Raw genomic sequence first — 20,660 nt, 5'->3', positions numbered from 1 at the left:
CTATTTTGGTACTAATTTTTCATTATTGCAAATAACACTACCATGAGAATCCTTACATAGTTATCTTTACACCTAAGAGATACTTGATTATCTCTAAGATAAATTCCTAGACACAGATTTACTGGGTCGAAAATATTTTTTTCTTTCATATTAGTATCCTAAAGGTTAAAATAAAATATTTTTCTAGGTTGTAATTATACTTTTTAGTGGGGTCATAAATATATTAAAAACTGAATATGATATATTTTTACTAAAAATTCAATTTACTAAAATTTCTCAAAAATAATCATTTTCCTTATAAAGACTTTGCTGGAAGTGAGAGTACTTAATCCCTAATTTCCTGGCCCAGAAAGAATAGTACCTGGACCAGCAGCTCCTAGGAATTAAACAGGCAGGTTCCCAGACCCCACCCCACAGCTACTGAAGAAGAATTTGTAGGATGGGTCTGGAGGCCTGCTGATTCTGATGCCATCCCGCTCAACTGCTATCATCTGATCTGGAGATGTTGACATCTGTACTTATCTACAAATTCCATGAAAACATGAATTGTGGCTCCTGTTCCTATGGGTATCCTACAATGGTTCTGTGCCAGGTGTCAGCCTCCTCCCCGTCTCTGACCTACAGATAAAGGAGGCAACACGATGAGATATCAAAGACCTGAGCAGGCCAGCCAGGGGAACTCAAGGCATACCAGCTCAAGAGTGGTGCTGGAAAGGCACCTCTCATATTTATTGATCAGGCATCACATTCTTGAGTGGGTTAACAAGTTTCTAGACACAATGATTAACATGCTTTACTGCAGGAATGTAATTGCCTCCAGGTCGCTGGGGCAAGTCGTCCCTGGCGCCAGGCAATGAGGGGGTAGAGATAACAAGAAACAGATCTCGGTTTAGATTTAGTGAGCTGCGGCATGCACCACGGATAACAAGGAAGGCAAACAATTCTCATAGAAACAATGATCTATGGATGGCAACCCACACCAGGAAATGCTCAATAAACATTTCATCATTAAGTGATCTGCAGGTGAATGCAGACTTATATTTCCAACTTCTCACATAAATCACCTAATGGCACTTCTACATGAACTGGACAGGAAATCCTCTGGCCAGCAAGTAGCCAGCAATTTCCCTCTGTGCCAGCAACACAGATTTACTGACCCAACTAGAAGTGGCCTAAAAAATCAATTGGTCTGACGTGTGATTACTGCCAGAAGGAACAACTCAATAGTGTTCCTTCCAGAACAAATGGCCAGGTTAATGTGTGCATTTCCTGTGGTCCAGCAGCAGCCACATCACCCGGGAAGACATCCATGGCCCTCTGTGCAGCCTGCAGTCAGACACACCTAAAAGCATCACTGGGCCGCTTCTGGGTGTAGGTGGGTGACAGAGGATCTGTGTCCCCACCATCTTTTTTAAGCTGAAGGGTGTGAAATTCGAGTTCAGGCTGAGCAGTCAGCTAGGCAGGTGCAGGACCGAGTGTCTGGCTCTGCAGGCAGGTGCTCCATGTAGCTCACCACCAGCTGGCACTGCTATGGTCCTCTATTCAGGTGAGAGCACAGAAAAAATCCTCACCTTTCATTACAGGATGAATCCTGGTAACTGCTGTCCAAGCAAATGGCTGCCTTTATAGTCAGCAGTGCAGAAGATAAATTGAAAAGAATTACCTTGAATCATCTACTTCTGTGAAAGCCAAAAGAGGAGATGTTTCCACAAAATACTGTAAGGGCCATTCTCTCTCCCACCTCTCCATGCCTTTATAAGTTCTATTGTTATAACAAGGAATTTCATTACTACAGAAGATATGCACTATTCTCTTTGGCCCCCCAATCTCCTTCCCTTATTAGAGGTATCTTCTACTTTGTGAGACAAAGTCAGGCTCCTACTAAAGAAACTGCAAATGCCAGATACTCACTTTCTCAGTCTCTTGTTGTTAAGGTGTAGGCACATGACCGATCTCTGCCAATGAGAGACACCCTCCCCAGACTCTACGTGGGAAGTTGGTAATGAAAAGGCGTGGCGATCCCATGGGGGCCATCCTGGCAAAGGTGGGGCAGGAGTGGCAGCCATAACCAGGTTCCCAAGGTGACAATGGCAGCCCGTCTAGCAGCCATGCCCAGGGTCACACTGGTGCCCTGAATATGCTCAAGCAGCCCTGCGGCAAGGCCCACGGAGGGGACCAGGGGCTCTCTGCCAACCTGCTGCCGTGTGAGTGGGCTGCCCGGGAAGGGCAGGCTTCAGATGGTGGCGGTCCTGGCTGACATCTCATTACAACCACATGAGAGACCCTGGGCCAGAACCACCAGCCAAGCCACTCCTGAACTCGTGACCCACAGAAACCATGAGAAATAATAGATTGCTTTTGTTTATAGCCATTAACTTCTTGAACAATTTTTTATGCAGCCATAAATAATCAATATGTGCACCAAGCTATCATGGCAGGTCAGGGAAGAAACAAAGACCAAAGACTTTCTGCATTTACCTTAAAACCAGTTCTGTGATCACTGTTTGCTGCATGGTTGCTACAGAAACAATGTGTTACTAAGTTTTTAGAACTTCCTAATGAGAGGAAAAGGTGGCCATTGAAAATGGATAAATGGTCTTAAAATTCATGTGGGAAAATGAATGTTAGAGAAGAAGAATATTTTGAAAAAATAAAAAAATTGGAAGATATTTGTCTTATCAAACATTAAAACATTCCATAAAGGCAGTATAGCTATAGCATTCCACTACTGATACACAATTAAGAAGCTGGGTCAGTAGAATAAAATAGCATCAGAAATAGATAATATTCTGGAGTTGTGACATGACAAAAGGAGCATTTAAATTAAATGGAAAAGAATAAATTCTTCTGGTATGAAAACCTCAGATATGAAAAATAAGATTTAAAAAATCCTAGAAGAAAATTTAGGAGTCTGTATTTAAAACTCTAAAAAACAAGCGAGAGAGCTAGGATCTAAAAAAGTTTAATCATATTTGCCTATATAAAATTAAAAATTTCCCTTACCAAAAATAAAAGCCCACCAAAGAAACAATAAAAATAATTTATAGACTTAAAATAAACTGGAAAAAACTTGCAACACATATAATAGAACTGGGAAAGTAATATCTTTATAATAATTTAGCTTAATTCCTTAAACATTACATCAAGTGCAAGTGGTAGTGAATCTTTCTTTCCATACAAAAGGGTGCTGGATAAATAGATCTCAGTAAGTAAATTTTACAAGGAAAAGAATACCTTATTTGTTCAGGAAAACTAATAAAAATTAGCTACCAGGGGAGTTCATGTCATATTCACAGTGTGGTAATCCAGACAAGTAACACCAAATGGAAAACACCACTCCCAAGCAAAGCCTGCCTGCTCCCTGCTCCTGCCCCTGTATCCCTGCTTGTTCTGTCCCTTCCACCTGAAGGGGCTTCCTCCTCATCTTTTCATAGCCAAATCTATCCTGTCTTGGAAATGGTCTCAGGAGTTACCTTCTCTCTGAACATTCCCTGATGACTTCTGTGACCCCAACTAAAGGCAAGCTCCCTGTTTTCTGAATCCTTACCCTCTTGTTTTACAGTTATTTAGGCCCCTGTCTTAGCCTCCTCTGAAACTGTAAATCTTTAATGGCAGGACCCAGGCCTAACATCACTGTGACCTAATACCATTTCTCTACAAGTATCTTAACTTTGATGAAATCATTAATGTGTGAGTAGTGAGTGAATGCATGATTGCTGAGTTTCTTCCTTACGTAAACTTGATTACTGGAACTTTTTTCCTAGATAACAGTAATATACAGAGTGTTCTTTGCTAAAAGTATGAAGAGTGATTGATAATATTGTTTTAGGAACTTAAGTATATTACAAAGCCTTTTCCTACTGAATTCCCATCACCATGCATGGTAGCAGACATGTAACAGGTTATCTATAAATTGCCATTAATTCTGAATCTGCCATTAATTTCTGTAATTCATAAACAGAAGGGAAAGGGACAGATACTGTGTGTTATATATCCACATCAAAGTGATTCAAGTGGTTTATGATCCAAATCCTCTTCTCTAAATGTAATGGTTTCAATGTGTCAGTAACCAAAGATAAAACATGATGTTGAAATAATTCTAATTATTTCTGTCAAGGTGAAAAGCCCAGTAATGCAAGGTTAAATGGCTGTCAGTCATCCCTACATTTAATGGCTTAAGAGTTTGAAGAGCTTAAGAAAAGAAAGTTTCTAAGGGATTCAGAAGTCCTGATGCTTTCTCTGGTTTACATCAGTCACACTGTTTAGAGATTAAGTAGTTATTACCAGGGTTCAACAGAAGAATTGAGGGATAACAATTTTCAAAAAGCCAAACTGATCAGACATATAAACACACTAAAGGAATTTAAATTGGCAGAGAGGTTTTTGAAGTATCTTTTATATTCTAATTACTTCTGTTTGGATCTACAAAGCAAGGCTTTTTATAAACATAGTTTAGCAAGGACTTGTATCATTCTGCAGATGACTTTTCTCTAGAAGTACTGCTAATTTCCCAAACACTAAAAAAATGTTAAACTTCTTATGGTGCCTTGGTTCATAATCTGGTTACTAAGAAATATGAACACAGAATTATCCTTTCTAAGTCCTATGAAAAGGAAGTCAGAGGTCATCTTTTGTCCCTACTGAGTACAGTTACTATAGCAACACCATCTGTTGTCTGTGTGATGGGATCCCATAACTATTCCCCATATTAAGCCATTCCTTTCAAAGCATCCTCCTTATTGCTTTTTAAGGCAGTCTTTTCTGACCATGTTTAAAAACCAATGGTATCCTAATCCACAGGATAAAGTTCCAGCTCCTTAACCTGGCACATAACATTCTCCATGACCTTGGCCCTACATAGCTGGATTTGCTGATCCCTTCCTCACACCTTATGTTCCAGAAGGACAAACTTCTTGATAGTTCCACGAATACACCTAACTGTTCTGCACCTCTGAGCTTTCACACAGCTTGACCTTTCTAGAGAATACTTCCTCCTCCAATCCCTTGGCAACTCTATTTATCTTCGCATTCACTCATTATTGAAAAAACACATAGGTTATATGCTAGACTGAGCACAGTACAGAGAATAAAATCACAGACACAGGACATTACAAACCTTATCCCCTCTGTAAAGCCTTCTCCAGGTTGCACCCAACTAGTGGACCCATGTCCCCACTTTCTTTGCCCAATGTACTGTTCTCATCACAGTGTCCTCCTGACTAAACTGGGAGTTCACTGACACAGGGGCTTCAGCACTCTGATATCTGGCTTAGTGTATGTGCTTTATAAACACTTGTAGGGAAGAAAGGAGGGGGAAAAGATAGCACACATGTAAACCATGGAAATGTCATATTTTAAAGTATCTTTTCTTGATGAACTGGGCACTACCTACATTCTTGGCTCTCCCTGCCACGCCCTCATTTCTGGCCTTTCCTATTCCCTTTTTAATTTCTTCTTTCCTTCCCTGTCCTAATTCTGCCTGGGCTCACCCAGCATCCTGTTTATGAATGGCCTTGCTTCTCATACCCCATGAGAAACTTCAGAGGGAATTTAAGGCTTCAGAAATGAAGTGCCTTCGTCTGGGATGAGACTCCTACATGTGTGAAGGAAGCACCTAGTAGGTGCTCTCTAGTTTTATTAAAAAGCTTTGTACTGGTTCGCCCAGGACCCCACCTGGTGGTTGGGACCATGTTCCAAATAAATCTCAACATCTAACTCCTCTTCCAGTGCCTTGAACCCACCAGACCTCCCTAAATGTCTGGTACAGGTGCTAAGGGTGAGGCAAGAATTCACATTCTGAAGCTCAGTGATTCTTGTATACAGTGCCAGATAGTCTAGTGCACACTGACAGCAGCACAGAGAAAGATCTAGAAAGCAGCTTTTTACATTTTAGCTTATAGGCAAGTTCTCTACAATTTAGTATTTATAATATTTTTGTAATATAATTTTTGTAATATTTTGTTTGAATTATAAATTGGGGTGGGTGTGCACAATAAGAATTTCAGCGCTTAGGGATTTTAAAGTCATAGTTCTTAAACTGGTCTGGACCTGGATATCACTCACTCCTCTGGAGGAGGAAGTATTCTCTAGAAAGGTCAAGCTGTGTGAAAGCTCAGAGGTGCAGTGAGTGAGAAATACAGCCTTCGGGCAGGCACCAGATCTGCACTGCCCTCTGAGGTCCTGGCGTGTGCTCGAGCATGAGAACAACTGACCTAAAGGCTTTAAATGACCTTGATGTGCAAAGGAGACTAATATACTGAGCTTGGAATCCAAAAGGGCATCTTCTAATTCAGGATTTCTGAAGCTACACAAATGCTAACTCATTCGACCTCACCTCATCACTCCTGAGTGAGACAGGAAGGGAAAATATCACTGTCCCCATTTTAAGTAGAAATACAGATAAATCTGTGACTGAGGATGGGGTTGGGCCTGTACCCAACATTTTCAGGCCTGCAAAGTTAGAACTTGCTTGGTCCAAATAACCAGAAAGGATGTTTACATCTGTTGCTTTTCCTCTCTTTTTGAGGGTTGGGAGAAGCTCTTAAAAGTGTTTGTGGGAAACACTTAATTACTTAACATGTTCATTGGACAAGTGGACATTTCCAAAATGCATAGACTGATGCCGAATGTGAGAAAAGCCTGGCTCAGCTCACAGAGGTCTCATTTTTAAGTGACAAGGTTCATATTTTAGCACAATGAAGTTTAAATTTTCCCTTGGATCCTGACACATATTAACAAGCACAGTGATTAGTAAGCTTTAAGTATTAGCTGGTGAATCTCCTCAAAATGTAGTTAGAGCAAAACAGGTGCTGGCCACCTGAGCAGGCTCATTCCCTATAAACGACATGAGATTTTTTTCCAGCTTCTCTGTAACTGTAGGGAAGTGATCAGAGTCCTACAAGCAATACTATCCTTCTCTGTAGGAGGGTCCTGCTGTATCTCCCTGAGCAGGAGCTCAGGAGCACACCCCCTCATCCCCACACCTGCAGCCCCCCTGTGCCCTCTCTCTTCCACAGGCATCTCTGCCATCTAACCACCCACCATGCACAGATGCTCTCCGACTCCAAGTTCCCTAACAGCTCTCGCCTACCTCTCCTCTCCTGCTCCCTTTGTCCTGTAGGCCTGTATCAGTTTCTTTCCTTTTCTGTCACTTGAGTGTACGTCAGGCAGATAAATGTACAATTTTATTCCATGTTTCTAATACTCAGTTTTCTAAAATCATACACTCTAAAAGGGAATTTGGATGTCATCTATCCAATCCAATGTTGATTTTTTTTTTTTTTGCAGTGGAATCTATCTTTTTCAAGATACAGTCTTATGAGGAAATCTAATTTGTAAAACAGATAAGAGTGGAACTATTTTGGTTGAAACTGGTAAAAGAGCAGAGTCTGCATCTCATTTCTCTTAGAATATTTCAAAATATTGTCAGGGTCCTCGTCTGCACCAGACAGTGTCAGACTCTGGAGAAATGGAGGTGAGTGGTGTGGATGCAGCTTCAGTCCTCAAGCTGCTCAGCACCCTCTCCTTGCCAGCTCCTGAAGGGCCCCAAGGAACCATTTTGAAAATTACTGATCTGCTCTAACTGAGGTCCGGAGAGGGAACGGGTCTCGACCAAAGGAAAGGCCTTCCTGGCCTACAGGTCCATTGTTGTTAGGTAGGTGTATCCAGTAAGTGTTGGGGATGCGCAACTGGACAGATCACAGGGTGATGGCCAGGAGGAAACATCAGGGGGCTGTGCGCTGGCTGAGGCATCACATACAGAAACATAGAGTAAGCTAGATAAAGGCTGTAAATCGCACACAAAGCTCCTAATAAAATAGTGGTGAATACTTGCACATCTGACATCACTCTTGGCCATGCAATTAAAGACTTCAAAACAAAACTCACAATCAAGTTTCAAAGAAAAAAATTCTGAGCCCTTTTCCTCCAGGACCTGTAAGAGAGACTGTCCTCCGCTGTTCTGTCTGTGTCAGGTGTTACAGTTTGTCATCATGCTGGAAAGTAGCACAGCTGGGCTTTTTGGATTAAAAAAAGAGGAGAAACTAAGAAACAGGGTTTGTCCTTGAAGCACAGCAACCCCATGACAATAATAAAGGAATTTCAGTTGTGTTTTCACGCTTAATCTTTTCCAATAACTGACTAACCGAGAGTGATGGTCCTTCCCAGGTGAATGCAATCTGTTCCTACAAGATGAGTGAGGTAGAGACCCCTCTTCCAGGAAACTGCAAAACCTATTATGATGCGCTGCCAGGACACTGCCTGATCACAACAGACCACTGAATTTCAATGTCTTCCTTGGAGACTGAGGGCCACTTACACTAATAAGTAATTCTTTGAGTTTCCTGGCCCTTGGGCCAGACAGTCAGCCTCTGTTGGCCTCGGTTCCCTCATCTGTAAAATGAGGAGACTGGACTGAAATATCAATAAGATTCCTTCCAAGCCTTCTACTTCTTGTATACTCCATTAGAATCAGCAGCTATCACTATTTGGGAATCTGAAATAACTTACCTAGAGAGGTGCAACCCAGGACATTTTCCAAACACCTAATCAGCACTTCATTATCACTGTTCTGTCAAAACAAGAGAGATTTATTTCCATGTACAGCAAAAGAATATTTACTGATATAGAAAAATGTTCTTGCCACATTTAGGCAAAACAAAACATAAAAAAATTCAGCAAAATATTTTTACAGTATGATCCCACTTTTTAAAAGAAAATCGTCTATATTTATATCTTACCCTCTCCAAATCAATCTCTAGATCAATTGCTTCTTCCCTGATGGGAAGAGCATACACTAAAAATGTTAACGATGCTTTTGACTACAAGGTAAGACTATGGGTGGTCTTTATTTTGCATGCTTATGTTTTTTCTAAATGTTTTATAATAAATATTACTAATTTAATCTACAAAAATAATAAATACTATAAGAATAGGAAAAAAGTGTTTTATTCAATATAAAATCTACTCAATACAGCAGGAATCAAGTGAATATTTTTTCCTACACAGTGTCTCTCCCAGCTCTATTTTAGAAATCTGTGGTCTTCATGGAGTTATATAAATCTAAAAATTGTACTTCTTATTTACCTTAACCCTCAATAATAGACCCCATGAGGGTTGGGGGGATTTGGTATTTGGTCAAATATTGTCTTTAATACAAAATAAGTATCTGTCCTCTACCCAGGAGCCTGGAAATATCCAAAATAGCATCATAACAATCAGGGAAAATAGTACATCTTAATTATTTCCGGGTTTAAGGTTATACTGAGGGAAATTAATAATTTATGCCTTACCTGCTCCATTTCATAACAGGCAACACATTTCATAATGCAGTAATTGTGGATTTTAGAAAATGCACTGATAGTATAATAGACAACTCTAAAATGTTACATAAATGTGTTGGGTTTCATTTTATAACCTTTGGTGGGGTTTGGGCAGCTGTTTTTGTACATATGGTAAAACCCAGCATTTCATGTCCCAAGGTGTGGAAGAGGCACTGTTGAGTAAGGCATGCCTCGTCGACGTTGGTGTATGAAGCCAGAGCTGTACTTGAAGTGTCGAGCCCAGGAACAGGGAGGCGGGTGCCAGCCACAGAGAGAGAAGTAAGCACAGATCCCTTCTTTCTTCTAAACCCATGCTGTCTCCAGACTTAACAGGGACAGTCTTGAGTCAGGCAGAACTCAGCAGAGACATCCTCTGCTGGAGGAAAAGCAAAGCACACCTCGGCATACACAGGTGCTGTGACCATCCAGACAAGCTCGGCTCCAGGCCCGGCTCCTCCCCAGGTGCTGGCATAGGCCAGGAAGCTTGACTCCCCAGGTCTCAGTTTCTGCACCTCTGAAACCAGGGGGCTGGATCAGAGGATGGTTAAGGAGACCTTCCGGCTCTAAAACTCTGTTTTTCGGGCTAGAAAGCTAGAAGGACAAGGAGTGTGGTGGATTGTTTTCCAAGATGGCTACACTTCCTCCCCACTCTGGTGTCCAAGCCATTCCTTACATCAAAAGGTACAGGGTCTTCCCTCAGTCCTGAATCTGGCCCTGTAACTTGCTTTGGGCCATGGAATGCAGCAGAACTGATGCAGTGTGATTCCCATAACGAGGCCTTAAGAAGCCATGAAGCTTCCATTTGTACTGTCCTGGAAGACAGCAACCATGCAGAGAATCCAAGCTGCCCCACTGAAGAGACCACATGGTGAGAGGCCATGAAGAGGAATGCAGAGTCCCCAGCCAACAGCTAGGAAAGCTGTCAGACATGTAAGGAAGGCCATCATGGACCCCAAGCCACGCTCCCAGCTACACGCAGTCACATAAGTGACTTTAAACAGTATCACATGGAGCAGAAGAATTGTCTGGTAAGCCCAGGCAACCCACAGAATCATGAAAAACAATAAATTGTTGTTTTAAGACATTAAGTTTTAGGATGCTGTGTTATGCAGTAAAAGATAACTGAGACAGTAAGTACACAGAGGCCCAACATTGATATCTATTTTCACGTCTCAGCCCCTCATGTGGCCCCTGGCACATGACAAAGCTAAATGCTCCTCTGTGCAGATGTCTTGCAGGTTCTGTAGTTTGCAAGGAGGTAAAACCAGAATGGTGTCAACTCATTAGGTTATAGTCTACCTCCAGTTAGACAGCAGTGTTCTCCCCAATTCAAAGTACATCCTTACTGGAAGAGTGCAGAAAAAGCATACAGCTATTTAACTCTGTGGCCTTGGTCAAGGTGGTTAACCTCTCTCCTAGCCTCAGTTTCCTTAATTGTAAAGTGAGGAGAATAATGGCCTCCATCCCACACAAGGTTTTATGAAAAGCAAATAAATAATAAAAGCCTTTAGCATAGTGTATGGCTTGCAGGATATACCCAATGAATGGAAGAACAGAGTTGGATAGGCTAGAATGGGATGGGAAAGGGACAGAGGTCTAAAAGAAAAACCCCAATCTCTGTGCCCTCCACCAAGCATGGAGAGTCTCAGTAGGCATCTGAGTTGAGTCAATGCAATAGAAACAGCAAGAACCAGAGACAGGGCTGTAGGAAGCACCTGGACAGCTGGGGTACATCATTTGCACCTTCGAAACAGAGAGGGTAGGGAGCCCTGTGCAGGGGTATGGGAAGGCAGAGATGATTCTAATACTTTTGAGTGTGTGAATTTCTGACTGACTGAACGAATGAATAGTAACTCTTACTAAGGTCTTAATATGTGCCACTGTTTATCAACTTACATGTACTGATTCATTTAAATTCTGGGTGGTGTCCTTTTCTCCCCATTTAACAGTTGAGAAAACTGAGGCACAAACAGATTGTATAATATGACCAGGGTCATGCACTAGTAAGAGGTGGAACAGGCAGTGTGGACCCGGAGCCTGACTTCCTCTTACCACTACACCACATGGACATGTAACAGAAGGCAGGGCTCCTCCTGCTGTGTGACCAGGGTGTAACGTCATGAAGGAGATCTAAGAACAAGTCTTGATGAGACATATATGAAATGTGATGCAGCCTGGGGACAAGGCACAGCTACAGGGAGGTGGAGGGGGGCAGGGGCATTCTTCTTCAATGGCTTCCAACTCCGTTCTAAAGAACAGCTTCAGCAGAACATCAGGTCTCTGTCTGAACACGATGGTAACACTATGGATGTGCGTTCTCATGTTGGAGCGAACAAACACAGTCATGGGCCAGGTGGGCACTTGGGACCTCTGCCAACTTCCCTCCTGCTCCTGAACACTGTGACCCCAGGGGTCATTGGCAATGACAGTTGAACTTACATTCCCAACAAGGGACCAGTCATTTTTATCTCTAGGCCACAGATCAGGCAGGGTATTAAAACTGCCAACTGTACCCATTTAAAACTTTTTAAATTTTCAAAACAATTTCAGATTTAAAGATAAGTTGCAAAAATAGTACAAAATTCCCTTATATCCTTCACAGTGACATCAATATACCACAATTACATTACCATTCCTCCATCTATTTCTACGTATCAAGGTTTCTCAGCCTCGGCACTACTGGCATTTGAGGCTAGGTAATCCTGCTAGGATTCTATGGGATGTTCAGTGGCATCCCTGGCCTCAGATCACAGATGCCAGTGGGACACTCTGATCACCTTGGCCTCAACTCCAAGATTTGGGAACCAAAAATGCCACCAGGCACTGCAAAATGTCCTAAAAGGGGCACAATCTCCCTGACTGAGACCCATTGATCCACATCCCTAAATTCATCCTTTTTTTCCTACTAGTCAAATCTGGAACAATTTGACAATCAAAATGAATGATGATAATGGATTACAAGCAATAGAAGAAAATAAGATGCCAACAGTACCATTTAACATTTAAATGAAACTTTCTGTATTTTGAAAAAGGGACAATCATAACAAATATCAGGTTCTACATTTCTTACATAAAGTAACAATTTGAGAAAGGAGTTAAGGAGCTTGTTTTACTGTTACAACTTAGTTTAGCAATGAGCTCATTCCTAGTGTTCCAGAAATTATCATTTAATTGAACATAAATGACCTCATAGAAATACATCCAGGAGGATTAAAGATGGCAGCATGAGAGGTGAGACAGAGGCTTCCTCCTAAAACTGCATATAATATGAAAATATAATTAATACCACTAATCCTGAAAGAGCAACAGGAAAGAAGGCTGGGCCAAACTGCATACACTGAGAGAAAAGAATAAACCTCACAGAACAGGGTAATGTACCAAAGCCATGGCCCAGTGGGACCTAAGCCCTTCCCCCACCCCAGCTCCCCAGTGGGAGGAAGAGAAATGGAGCAGGGAGGGAGTGGAGGACTGGGACTGTTGAATACCTAACTCCAGAGATCTGCTCTGGGAGCACAAACCTACATTTCATGGTGCTTTCATGGTGCTCTCAAGATTAGGGGGCTTGGAAAGCTAAGACAGGCAGAATACCTGGAGAGACTGAGATTCCAGCCGCTTGTGGAAAGCAGGGATCCATATCCGGCTGCTCTGGGACAAAAGAAAGGTGGGCAGTCTGAGAGACTTCCTAACAGCAAGAGGGCTGCTAAAGGGGCAAAGATTGCACAAGCTTACTGCTCAGGAGAAAGGACAGGCAGACAAAATTGTCCAGGTGCACTCTGCCCAGCAGTTTGGGAACTTTCTTGATCTTCAGGTGCTTCAGCTCCCTGGCTGGCTAGACAGCTTAAAGGACCCCCTCCGTGATATGCAGCCTACTGGACTTTTCTCCCGGCCAGCCCCACCTGGATCACAAACCGGCAAACCCTACCCTGGCGTTAGCCCAACCAGAGGGAAGCCCCATCTACAGCAACTACAAATGCAAAGCATAGAGGCTTATACCTGTGTACTCGCCCACTGGTTTTGGCAGTGGAGACAGGCACAGCAGCCAGGAAGCAGGAAACAGCTCTTTCCACCTCCCAGGCACCAATACTGCTCCCAACACAGCTTTACAGGCTGAGCAGCTCCAGAGAATAGAGCTTATGGGCAATAGAGGGCACCACATACAAATATAAAATGCCAAAGAAACCTGCCTCAAAGTAAAATTATGAATACAACACCTGAGAAAAATTCAAACGAAACTGACCTCATGAATCTTCCTGAAAGGGATTTCAAAATAAAAATCACTAACATGCTCATGGAGGTACAGAAAAATATTCAAAAACTCAGAAATGAATTCTGGTCAGAGATCCAATTGATGGAGAGCACAATGGAGGGTATTAAAAGCAGATTAGATATGGTGGAGGAGATGATAAATGAAATAGAAATTAGAGAAGAGGAATTCAAAGAAGCTGAGGCACAGAGAGAAAAAAGGATCTCTAAGAATGAAAGAATATTGAGAGAACTGTGTGACCAATCCAAAGGGAACAATATTTGCATTATAGGGTACCAGAAGAAAAAGAGAGAGAAAAAGGGATAGAAAGTGTGTCTGGGGAGGTAATTGCTGAAAACTTCCCCAATCTGGGGAAGGAGATAGTCTCTCAGGCCATGGAGATGCAGAGATCTCCCAACACAAGGGACCCAAGGAAAACACCACCAAGACACATAGTAATTAAAATGGCAAAGATTAAGGATAAGGACAGACTATTAAAAGCAGCCAGACAGGGAAATAAGATGACATACAAAGGAAAGCCCATCAGGCTATCATCAGACTTCTCAGCAGAAACCTTACAGGCCAGAAGGGAGTGGCATGATGTATTTAATGCAGTGAAGCAGAAGGGTCTCAAACCGAGAATACTTTATCCAGCAAGAGTATCATTTAAATTTGAAGGAGGGATTCAACAGTTTCAAGATAAGCAAAAGCTGAGAGAATTTACCTCCCACAAACCGTCTCTGCAGTGTATTTTGGAGGGACTGCTATAGATGGAAGTGTTCCTAAGGTTTAATAGCTGTCACCAGATGTAATAAAAACCACAGTAAAGAAAGTAGAACAGTTAATTAATAAGCAAATGCAAAATTAAATCAACTATCCCCAAAGTCAATCAAGGGATAGACAAAGAGTACAGTATATGATAACGAACTTATAAAGAATGGAGGAGAAAGAAAAAGGAGGAGAAAAAAAGAACCTTTAGATTGTGTTTGTAATAGCACATTAAGTGAGTTAATTTAGATGCTTAGATAGTAAGGAAGTTAACCTTGAATCTTTGGTAACCACAAATCCAAACTCTGCAATGGCAATAAGTACATACCTATTGATAATTACCCTAAATGTAAATGGACTTAATGCATCAATCAAAAGACATAGAGTCACTGACTGGATAAAGAAACAAGACCCATCTTTATGCTGCCTATAAGAGACTCACGTTAAACCCAGAGACATACACAGACTAAAAGTGAAGGGATGGAAAAAGATATTTCATGCTATTAATTGGGAGAAAAAAAGCAGGGGCTGCAGTACTGTATCAGACAAAAGAGACTTCAAAACAAAGAAAATCACAAGAGACAAAGAAGGACACTACATAATGATAAAGAGATCAATCCAACAAAAAGATATAACCATTATAAATATCTATGCACCCAACACAAGAGCACCTACATATTCTGTTAGAAAAAAAAATACTAACAGAATTAGAAGGGGAAATAGAATGCAATGCATTCATTCTAGGAGACTTCAACACTCCACACACTCTGAAGGATAGATCAACCAAACAGAAAATAAGTAAGGACATAGAGGCACTGAACACATTAGAACAGATGGACCTAACAGACATGCACAGAACTCTACACCCAACAGTAGCAGAATACACATTCTTCTGAAGAATAGATTTTCAAGAATAGGTAATATACTAGGCCACAAAAAGAGCCTCGGTAAATTCAAAAAGATTGAAATTGAACCAACCAGTTTCTCAGACTGCAAAGGTATGAAACTAGAAACAAATTACGCAAAGAAAATGAAAAATCCCACAAACACATGGGGCTTCACAACATGCTCTCAAATAACCAATGGATTAATGACCAAATAAAAACAGAGATCAAGCAATATATGGAGACAAATGAAAACAATAAATTCAACACAACAAAATCTGTGGATGGCAGTGAAGGCCATGCTAAGAGGAAAGTATATTGCAATACAGGCCTGCCTCAGGAAAGAAAAACAATCCCAATGAATACTCTAAACTCACAATTAATGAAACTAGAAAAAGAAGAACAAATGAGGCCCAAAGTAAGTAGAAGGAGGGACATAATAAAGATTAGAGCAGAAATAGATAAAGTAGAGAAGAATAAAACAATAGAAAGAATCAATGAAAGCAAGAGCTGGTTCTTTGAGAAAATAAACAAAATAGATAAACCCCTAGCCAGACTTATCATGAAAAAAAGAGTCTACACACATAAACAGAATCAGAAATGAGAACAGAAAAATCATTATGGACACCACAGAAATACAAAGAATTACTAGAGAATACTATGAAAAATTATATGCCAACAAACTGGATAACCTAGGAGAAATGGACAACTTTTTAGAAAAAGACAACCTTCCAAGGCTGACCCAGAAAGAAACAGAAAATCTTAATAGACTAATTAACAGCAACGAAATTGAATTGGTAATCAAAAAACTATGTAAGAACAAAATCCCTGAACCACATGGCTTCACTGCTGAATTTTATCAAACATTTAGTGAAGACCTAATACCCATCCTCCTTAAAGTTTTCCAAAGAATAGAAGAAGAAGGAATACTTCCAAACTCATTCTGTGAGATCAGCATCACTCTAATACCAAAACCAGGCAAAGACACCACAAAAAAAAGAAAATTATAGACCAATATCCCTGATGAACATAGATGCAAAAATACTCCACAAAATATTACCAAACTGAATTTGAAAATACATCAAAAAGATTATCCACCATGATTAAGTAGTATCCCAGGGATGCAAGGATGGTACAACATTCGAAAATCCATCAACATCATCCACCACATCAACAAAAAGAAGGACAAAAACCACATGATCATCTCCATAGATGCTGAAAAAGCATTTGACAAAATTCAACATCTATTCATGATAAAAACTCTCAACAACATGGGTATAGAGGGCAAGTACCTCAACATAATAAAGGCCTTATATGACAAACCCACAGCCAACATTATACTTAACAGTGAGAAGTTAAAGGCTTTTCCTTTAAAATCGGGAACAAGACAAGGATGCCCACTCTCTCCACTTTTATTCAACATAGTACTGGAGGTCCTAGCCAGAGCAATCAGACAACACAAAGAAATAAAAGGCATCCAGATTGGCAAGGAAGAAGTTAAACTGTCCCTGTTTGCAGATGACATGATATTGTACATAAAAAACCCTAAAAAATCCACTCCAGAACTATTATATCTAATATCTGAATTCAGCAAAGTTGTGGGATACAAAATTAATACACAGAAATCTATTGCGTTCCTGTACACTAACGATGAACTAGCAGAGAGAGAAAGCAGGAAAACAATTCCATTCACAGTTACATAAAAAAGAATAAAATACCTAGGAATAAACATAACCAAGGAGGTGAAAGACCTATACTCTGAAAACTACAAAACACTTCATGAGAGAAATTAAAGAAGATACCAATAAATGGAAATACATCCCATGCTCATGGATAGGAAGAATTAATATTGTCAAAATGGCCATCCTGCCCACAGCAATCTACAGATTCAATGCAATTCCTATCAAAATACCAACAGCATTCTTCAATGAACTAGAAAAAATCATTCTAAAATTCATATGGAACCACAAAAGACCCCTAATAGCCAAAGCAATCCTCAGAAGAAAGAATAAAGCTGGGGGGATTATGCTCCCCACTTCAAGCTCTACTACCAAGCCACAGTAATCAAGACAATTTGGTACTGGCACAAGAACAGAACCATAGATCAGTGGAATAGACTAGAGAGCCCAGCTATAAACCTAAGCATATATGGTCAATAAATATATGATACAGGAGCCATGGACATACAGTGGGGAAATGACAGCCTCTTCAACAACTGGTGTTGGCAAACCTGGACAGCTACATGCAAGAGAATGAAACTTGATTATTGTCTAACCCCATACACAAAAGTAAACTCAAAATGGATCAAAGACCTGAATGTAAGTCATGAAACCATAAAACTCTTAGAAGACAACATAGGCAAACATCTCCTGAATATAAACATGAGCAACTTCTTCCTGAAAGCATCTCCTTCAGCAAGGGAAACAAAAGTAAAAATGAACACATGGAACTACATCAAACTAAAAAGTTTCTGTATGGCAAAGGACACCATCAACAGAACAAAAAGGCATCCTACAGTATGGGAGAACATATTTGCAAATGACATATCTGACAAGGGGTTAACACCCAAAATGTTAGATAAAGAACTTACACACCTCAGCACCCAAAAAGCAAATACCCCAATTAAAAAATGGGCATAGGATATGAAGAGACAATTCTCCAAAGAAGAAATTCAGATGGCCAACAGACACATGAAAAGATGCTCCACATCACTAATCATCAGGGAAATGCAAATAAAAACCACAATGAGATATCACCTCACACCAGTTAGGATGGCCAGCATCAAAAAGACTAAGAACAACAAATGCTGGCAAGGATGCGGAGAAAGGGGAACCCTCCTACACTGCTGGTGGGAATGTAAGCTAGTTCAACCATTGTGGAAAGCAATATGGAGGTTCCTCAAAAGACTAAAAATAGAAATATCACTTGACCTGGGAATCTCACTCCTTGGAATTTACCCAAAGAAAACAACTTCTCAGACTCAAAAAGACATATGCACCCCTATGTTTATCACAACACTATTTACAACAGCCAAGATATGGAAGCAACCTAAGTGTCCATCAGTAGATGAATGGATAAAGAAGAGGTGGTACATATACACAATGGAATACTATTCAGCTATAAAAAAGAAACAAATCCTACCATTTGCAATGACATGGATAGAGCTGGAGGAACATATGCTTAGTGCAATAAGCCAGGAGGAGAAAGGCAAGTGCCAAATGATTTCCCTCATTTGTGGAGTATAACAACGAAGCAAAACTGAAGGAACAAAATAGCAGCAGACTCACAGACTCCAAGAAGAAGCTAGTGATTACCCAAGGGGAGGGGTGTGGGAAGGCAGGTCGGGAGGGAGGGAGAAGGGGATTGAGGGGTATTATGTTTAGTACACATGGTATAGGGGGTCACGGGGAGAACAGTGTAGCACAGAGAAGGCAAACAGTGAATCTGTGGCATCTTACTACACTGATGGACGGTGACTGCATTGGGGTATGGGTGGGGACTTGATAATAAGGGTAAATGTAGTAACCACATTGCTTTTTTATGTGAAACCTTCATAACAGTGTATAGCAATCATACCTTAATAAAAAATTGGAAAAAAAAAAAGAAATACATCCACCCACCGTAAGAAAAGGAAAAGAGGAATTGAACGGCACACCTTTCTAATGCTGTTTCCCAGTATTCTACACCATGTTACCACGTTAGCAAGAAAAACATGAAAATGTCATGGAAAACATCTCTCAGGAGCATACTTGGCTGGTGCAATGTGACAATTAGGCTGACTGGTACTTCAGCATTTCCTCACTGCTTCACAATGCAAATTGATCTGTGCTGGAGGTAAGTGGCCAGAGAGAGCAACCGCATAGATGCAAATCACAGTGCCACCAGACTTCAGTCATTTTACCAGTGCCAGGAAGCTGATTTTCAAATACTGTGAAAATAACATTATGGCTCTTTGGTGATGAATTTAGATGTTCAAATCTCCTTCCCCCAGAACTATCAACACCTTCATAACAGAAACACCTTGTAGGATTCAGTTCTGAAAAACTGTCTCACAGATTCAAGTTGAGTCAAACACCAGATTTTTTTCAGAAATAGATGCAGTAATTTGGCTAATGCATTAGAAAATGTTTCTAAGGCAGAAAGGGTAGCTCTTTTCCAAAGGTCCAGTCAGATCTGTAAGGCGCACAAGAACGAGGAATGCCTGCCTGGCAGCCACAAGAGAAAGCCATGGTATCTGGGGCAACCTCTTCGTCTAAATAATGCTTGTGTGTATAAATTAAAAATAATATGTTCTCATGTTCTCTAATAATTCATATTTATTTTTAAATCTGGAAAATTTAGAAAATGATCAAATGAAAATAAATATCTCCAAAAATCTCATCACTATTAATGCATTTACCCACACGAATACATATACACATATTTAGTCAGTCTCTACATAGATCTATTGTTTAGACATTTGAGGTTATACTGTATATGTATGGTATACATAGAATACACAGACATGCATACACTTCTGTTTATACTTTTATCCCATGCTATTAAAAATTCTCCAGAAACATCATTTTAATAACTGCATAACTTTGAAGCTTTATCCATGTGCCTAACACTGAACATCTAGGTTGCTTCCTTTTTTTGTAAATAATATGGCAATGACCATTTCTGCAATTAAATTTTTGTCCCATGTTTGATACTATTTCTTTAGGTCAGTCATTCAGAAGTGGAATTACTGAACCAAAAGTGTGGACATTCAGAAAGCCTCCTCTTCCTCTGCTCTGGCCTTTTCTGCACACTCCCACCTATGCCAACTGATCTTCTCCACAATGAGCTACAACGCCTTCATAGTTTTTTTTCATCTTTTTCTCTACTAAAATTGGTCTCACTAGAAAAGACACGGTATCTCCATTAAAGCCAAGATGATCGGTAAGGCTTGTGAGTTATCCCAGGATATTTGTGTTTCAATAAGAGCCATAACCTTATATCAGAGGGATTAATTTCTAATAGTGAAAGTTTAGGCAGCAGGGAGCTGGCATGTTAACTGAGAAATTCAGGTGGTATCATCAAAGAGCTCTAAAAATCACACTGCATAGAATCTCATTAGTTATCAGCCAGTTCTGGCTGACTAAATATTCCAAATCATTTCCTCACCTTAGAGATAGTCCTGGTGAAAGATTTAGTTTACACAAACATAAAAAAAAGTGTCACTTCATAACCCTGTTGTATTCCATTCAGGTAACATTTATGAAATACCAGTTATGTGCCAATATGTGTACAAAGGCTGATGAAGACAGACATAGCCTTAGCCCACCATTTTAGTGGAGGCAATCCATTTCCATAGACGGGAGTGCCACGGACACAGACTGGGAGGGATGACCTTATATCCCTAGGGTGTCCTAGACTGTCCTCTAAGCGATTCACCACTCTTCAGCAATAAATTCCCCTCTT

The 20,660-nt window shown here is 40.6% G+C and overlaps 1 protein-coding gene across 1 annotated transcript in view; it reads right to left on the bottom strand.

The window, feature by feature from the left end:
- NEK11 (NIMA related kinase 11) overlaps positions 1-20,660 on the bottom strand; it is a 356,448-nt gene that overhangs the window by 70,162 nt on the left and 265,626 nt on the right. The window contains exon 12 of the mRNA XM_036894778.2: positions 8,509-8,569. Coding sequence (XP_036750673.2) covers positions 8,509-8,569 — 61 coding nt within the window. The remainder of the gene's footprint in view (positions 1-8,508; positions 8,570-20,660) is intronic.

This window comes from Manis pentadactyla, chromosome 14, assembly GCF_030020395.1.
Source record: "Manis pentadactyla isolate mManPen7 chromosome 14, mManPen7.hap1, whole genome shotgun sequence".
NCBI lineage: Eukaryota > Metazoa > Chordata > Mammalia > Pholidota > Manidae > Manis > Manis pentadactyla.
The sequence above is the reverse complement of the archived record's forward strand: the minus strand, read 5'-3'. Positions and strand labels throughout refer to the sequence as shown.